Source organism: Rhinoraja longicauda, chromosome 15 (genome assembly GCF_053455715.1).
Source record: "Rhinoraja longicauda isolate Sanriku21f chromosome 15, sRhiLon1.1, whole genome shotgun sequence".
Classification (NCBI taxonomy): domain Eukaryota; kingdom Metazoa; phylum Chordata; class Chondrichthyes; order Rajiformes; family Arhynchobatidae; genus Rhinoraja; species Rhinoraja longicauda.
This window is the reverse complement of record NC_135967.1, coordinates 2554275-2560274: the sequence shown is the minus strand read 5'-3', so window position 1 is coordinate 2560274 and position 6000 is coordinate 2554275. Positions and strand designations below refer to the sequence as shown.

The window sequence follows — 6000 nt, the reverse complement described above, 5'->3', positions numbered from 1 at the left end:
TATAGTTATATATATATTTTTTAATCCTCTTATTCTCTCTTCCCAATAGTTTATAGTTTTTTTTGTTGTTTTTTTTTTCCTTTCTTCTTTATTTTTTATTTTCTCTCTTTAAAAATTTAAAAATTGAAGCTATGTAAGAATTCTGTAACAAATGTGTCTTTTATTTCTATTTGAACATATGCTTTCCAAAAAAAAAAAAAGAAAAAAAAAGATTTCCCCGAAACAGAAGGAACATGAGTTATATTGAAAGGGGAAGCAGAATGAGTGAACCAGAGAGTATAAAGTAACTAAGTTTAAGGAAGGAAATATTTAATCAAGGTAGAAGCTTAAAAATGGGAGAGGAATTTCGCTGGAGAACACAAACGCAGCTGAAGATATATTTTTCCGTCTCAATAATGATTTTATGTAATGTGGAACCAAGCACACAGTCATCTGGTGAGCTAAGTCTTTTCAAAGCCTTTTTAGTATATTTTTAACATACTTTTTGACAGGAAAAAAAAGCAATCTGTCGATCAACGCAGGCACACATTGTGTGCTCTATTTGTCTAACTTTGCAGAGATCATTTTGGCTGATAGCCAAACTTTGCTCTTTGTCTCCGACTTTCACATGGATTTGCTTGTTATCTCTGGAGAAAGGTTAGGAGATGTTTGTGGCAGTTAAACACCTACAAAGAGTTCTGCACTCTTGAAGCAATTACTCACAATGACACAGTGTCTCTTGTTGTAATCTATTGCCTGTTACATTATCTATATACTAACTCTCATTTGTTTGTTTGTTTGTTCCTGAACTACAGCCAAATCGGTACACAATAGCGCGACAATTTTAGGCCCACCTTACTCACCGTCGTCCCTTTGGTGTTTATGGAAGAAGGTTCATTGAAATTGGTGTTATATTTTTAAAGTTATTCACATTTTAAAGTTTAAATCTATCACCTAGGGAGGGAGGGGGGAGGGAGGGGGGATGGATGGTGGGAGGGAGTGGGGTGGAGGGAGGGAGGGAGGATGGGGGAAGGATAGGGGGGGTTGAGGGGGATGGAGTTGGGGGGAGGGGAAGGGGGTAGGGGGAGGGAGGAGGGAGGGGAGGAGAGGGGGGAAGGGGGTAGGGGAGAGGAGAGGGAGGGGGAGGGAGAGGGGGGGTGGGGAGAGGGGAGTGGGAGGGGAGAGGAGAAGGTGCTGCACCAATGCAGGAGAGGTTTGGGCCCAACACTTGGTCTAGTAGAAAATAAATGGTTCAATGCATGGAATCAAAGAAGTAGGCAGAGAAAAAAAGTCTTGCAGCAACTTTATATTTTTATGGATTTGAAAATTTAATACATGTTTTGATTTTTATTGCTGAATAATAATTGTGATTTTGCTGCTATTTGATTCATAATATAATCACAAATACCTCATAGTTATGTGAATACAATTATAATTACTTGTTGTTTCACATGATGGTTCCCCATTCTACGTTGAGTTGAATTAGATGTTGCTGGATTAGATTGATGGTTTCAACTTAGAATAATACATGCTTAAGAATGGACTATGGACTTGGTTCAAATAGTTTATGTATAAACTAATGGGTCTGTGAGTGAACTACTGGTTTAATCAAACTGGAGAACCATCATGAATCATTGAATATAATGTTGACCATTTGGGATCAGTTATCTGCGCCCAGGATGAAGTGTTTCACACTAGGGCATCAGAGATGTCCTCATTCTTTAGGAAACGGGGCTTCCCCTCTACCATTATAGATGAGTCTCTCACTAGGGCCTCCCCTATATCCCGCAGCTCCGCTCTTGCTCCCCCCTCCCCATTCGTAACAAGGATAGAGTCCCCATTGTCCTCATCTTCCGCCCCATCAGCCGTTGTATACAACAAATTATCCTCCAACATTTCCACCACCTCCAACGGGATCCCACTACTGGCCACATCTTCCCATCTCCACCCCATTCTGCTTTCCGCAGAGACCATTCCCTCCGTAACTCCCATGTCCACTCGTCCCTTCCCACCCAAACCATCCCCTCCCCGGGCACTTTCCCCTGCAATCGCAGGAGATGCAACACATGTCCCTTTACTTCCCCCCACGACTCCATCCAAGGACCCAAACAGTTTTTCCAGGTGAGGCAGAGGCTCACCTGCACCTCCTCCATCCTCATCTATTGTATCAGCTGTTCCAGATGTCAACTTCTCTACATCTGGGCGGCACGGTGGCGCAGCGGTAGAGTTGCTGCCTTACAGCGAATGCAGCGTCAGAGACTCAGGTTCGATCCTGACTACGGGCGCCGTCTGTATGGAGTTTGTACGTTCTCCCCGTGACCTGCGTGGGTTTTCTCCGAGATCTTCGGTTTCCTCCCACACTCCAAAGACGTGCAGGTTTGTAGGTTAATTGACTGGGTAAATGTAAAAATTGTCCCTGGTGTGTGTAGGATAGTGTTAATGTGCGGGGATCACTGGGCGGCGCGGACTTGGTGGGCCGAAAGGGCCTGTTTCTGCGCTGTAGAATCTAAATCTAAATTATTTTTTTTAATCGGCGAAACCAAACGCAGGCTCGGCATTCGTTTCGCTCAACACCTTTGCTCAGTCCGCCTTAAACAACCTGATCTCCCGGTGGCTCAGCACTTCAACTCCCCCTCCCACTCCCAGTCTGACCGTTCTGTCAAGGGCCTTCTCCATTGTCATAGTGAGGCCCACCGGAAATTGGAGGAACAGCATCTCATATTTCGCTTGGGCTGTTTACACCCCAGCGGTATGAACATTGATTCCTCTAACTTTAGATTACTCCTCTGTCCCTCTCTTTCCCCTCCTCCTTCCCAGTTCTCCCTCTGTCTTCCTGTCTCCAACTGCATCCTATCTTTGTCCCGCTCCCTCCCCTGACATCAGTCTGAAGAAGGGTCTCGACCTGAGATGTCACCCATTCCTTCTCTCCTGAGGTGCTGCCTCACCCGCTGAGTTACTCCAGCATTTTGTGTCTACCTTCCAGTTAAAATTATGTTGTGACCTTTGTCTACACTCAGATCCACAAAATTCCAGCCAGTAATTCTTTTTGACGTAATCGAAACAATATACGTTACCCATTCATTCTGTGTCCAATAACTGCTTTTCATTATCTGTGCATGACCGTCATTCATAAGTTCATCAGTGATAGGAACAGAATTAGACCATTTGGCCCATCAAGTCTACGTTCAATCATGGCTGATCTATCTCTCCCTCCCAACCCCATTCATCTACCCATAACTCCTGACACCCGTACTTATCAAGAATCTATCTATCTCTGCCATTGACTAGGCCTCCACAGAGGGCTGTGGCAATGAATTCCACACATTCACCACCCTCCGACTCAAAAAATCCCCCTCATCTCCTTCCTAGTGGAACATCCTTTAATTCTAAGGCAATGACGTCTAGTCCTAAACTCTTCCACTAGTGGAAACATCCTCTCCTCATCCATTCTTTCGAGGCCTTTCACAATATCGGACATTGTATAATGGAAATTGACTGCATTATTGCAGATCATAAAGTGTGTCGCAGAAACATAGAAACATAGAAAATAGGTGCAGGAGGAGGCCATTTGGCCCTTCGAACCAGCATCGCCATTCATTGTGATCATGGCTGATCATCCACAATCAGTAACCCGTGCCTGTCTTCTCCCCATATCCCTTGATTCCACTAGCCCCTAGAGCTCTATCTAACTCTTTTAAATTCATCCAGTGAATTGGCCTCCACAGCCTTCTGTGGCAGAGAATTCCACAAATTCACAACTCTCTGGGTGAAAAAGTTTTTTCTCACCTCAGTTTTAAATGGCCTCCCCTTTATTCTTAGACTGTGGCCCCTGGTTCTGGACTCCCCCAACATTGGGAACATTTTTTCTGCATCTAGCTTGTCCAGTCCAGTGTCACAGATTAGTCCTTTATGTTTCCTGTAAAATAATAATTTAAATGCTGACGTCTATCCAAGACAATTGAGGATCATGAGTTCAGTGTACTTTCCCACAGAGGAAGTGAAAAATTGAAATTGCAACTGAAATCAGAAGTTCTCAGTGTATTAGATCATTGCCTTGGAGGCTTCACATTTACCTTAAATGCAACTCCCAGTTGTTGCTTGGTTCATTATATGCTTCAAACCATCATCAATCTGTTTAACTGAAGTGCCTTAAAGCCAGGAGATCTCTGTGCATTCGGGATGAACATAGAGTCATAGAGTGATTCAGTGTGGAAACAGGCCCTTCGGCCCAACTTGCCCACACTGGCCAACATGTCCCAGCTACCCTAGTCCCACTTGCCTGTGTTTGGTCCATATCCCTCCAAACCTACCCTATCCATGTCTAACTGTTTCTTAAATGTTGGGATAGTCCCAGCCTCAACTACCTCCTCTGGCAGCTCATTCCATACACCCACCGCCCTTTGTGTTAAAAGGTTACCCCTCAGATTCCTATTAAATCTCTTTCCCTTAAACTGTCCTCTGGTCCTCCATTCACCTACTCTGGGCAAGAGACTCTGTACATCGACCCGACCTATTCCTACCGTCCACACAATTCCTCTCATGATTGTATCCACCACGGCGGTCACGGTGGCGCAGCGGTAGAGTTGCTGCCTTACAGCGAATGCAGCGCCGGAGACCTGAGTTCGATCCCGACTACGGGTGCTGTCTTTGCGGAGTTTGTATGTTCTCCCCGTGACCTGCGTGGGTTTTCTCCGAGATCTTCGATTTCCTCCCACACTCCAAAGACGTACAGGTTTGTAGGTTAATTGGATTGGTAAATGTGAAAATTGTCCCTAGTGTGTGTAGGATAGTGTTAATGTGCGGGGATCGCTGGTCGGCGCGGACCCGATCGGCCGAAGGACCTGTTTCCATGCTGTATCTCTAAACTCTGATAAATATCTTTTATACACCACCAACAAACATCAGCAATCTGAACGACTACAGTGTGGAAACAGCGATAGTAATGAAGTGCTTCGAAAGGTTGGTCCTCTCCCACATCAAAGCTATCATCCCTGCCTCACTGGACCCACATCAGTTCACATACAGAGCAAATAGATCCACAGAGGACGCCATCTCTCTGGCTCTTCACACTGTCCTGACTCACCTGGAGAGACAGGGCACGTACGTGAGGATGCTATTCATAGACTATAGCTCTGCCTTCAACACGGTCATCCCCACCAAGCTCATCACCAAACTCCACCAGCTAGGCCTCAGCTCATCACTTTGCAATTGGATCCTAAATTTCCTGATGGAGCGCCCTCAGGCAGTGAGACTGGGCCTCCACCTGTCCTCCACCACCACTCTGAGTACCGGCACACCACAGGGTTGTGTACTGAGCCCCATCCTCTACTCCCTCTTCACACATGACTGTGTCCCTGCATTCGCCACCAACACCATCGTCAAATTTGCGGATGACACAACGGTGATCGGGCTGATCTCCAACGGCGATGAATCAGCCTACACAGCGGAGGTGCAGAACTGGCGAGCTGGTGCTCAGAGAACAACCTGTCCCTAAACACAGCTAAGACCAAGGAGCTAATCATCAACTTTAGAAGGCCACAGAATGAGGAATACGCTCCAGTCTTCATCAATGGGGACAGAGTGGTGAGAGTGTCCAGCTTCAGGTTTCTGGGCACACACATTTCCCAGGACCTCACATGGTCCACTAACACCGCTGCGCTGGTCAAGAAAGCACAGCAACAGCTGTTTTTCCTGAGGACGCTGGAAAAGGCTGGTCTGCCCTAACAGTTGCTGATAACCTTCTACCGCTGCACCACAGAGAGCACACTGACATATGGCATCTATGTGTGGTGTCTCAGCTGCACGGCAGTGGACAGGAGAGCTCTTCAGTGGGTCATTGGGATACAGCTGCCAGCCCTGGAGGACATCTACAACGCACACTGCCTCAGGAAAGCCACCAGCATCTACAAGGACACCACACACCCATGCCACCGTCTGTTTGAACTACTTCCATCTGGCAGACGGTACAAGGCCTTCTACGCCCGCACCTCCAGACTAAAGGGCCTGTCCCACTTAGGTGAT

At 46.4% G+C, this 6000-nt stretch overlaps 1 protein-coding gene across 2 annotated transcripts in view; it reads left to right on the top strand.

Annotated features, from left to right (window-relative positions):
- Positions 1-309: 309 nt before the first annotated feature.
- Positions 310-6000, top strand: part of LOC144600318 (cytokine receptor common subunit gamma-like) — a 47080-nt gene continuing 41389 nt past the window's right edge. For both annotated transcript variants that reach the window (XM_078411887.1, XM_078411886.1), the window contains exon 1: positions 310-435. In XM_078411887.1, coding sequence (XP_078268013.1) covers positions 333-435 — 103 coding nt within the window. In that variant the 5' untranslated portion in view covers positions 310-332. The remainder of the gene's footprint in view (positions 436-6000) is intronic.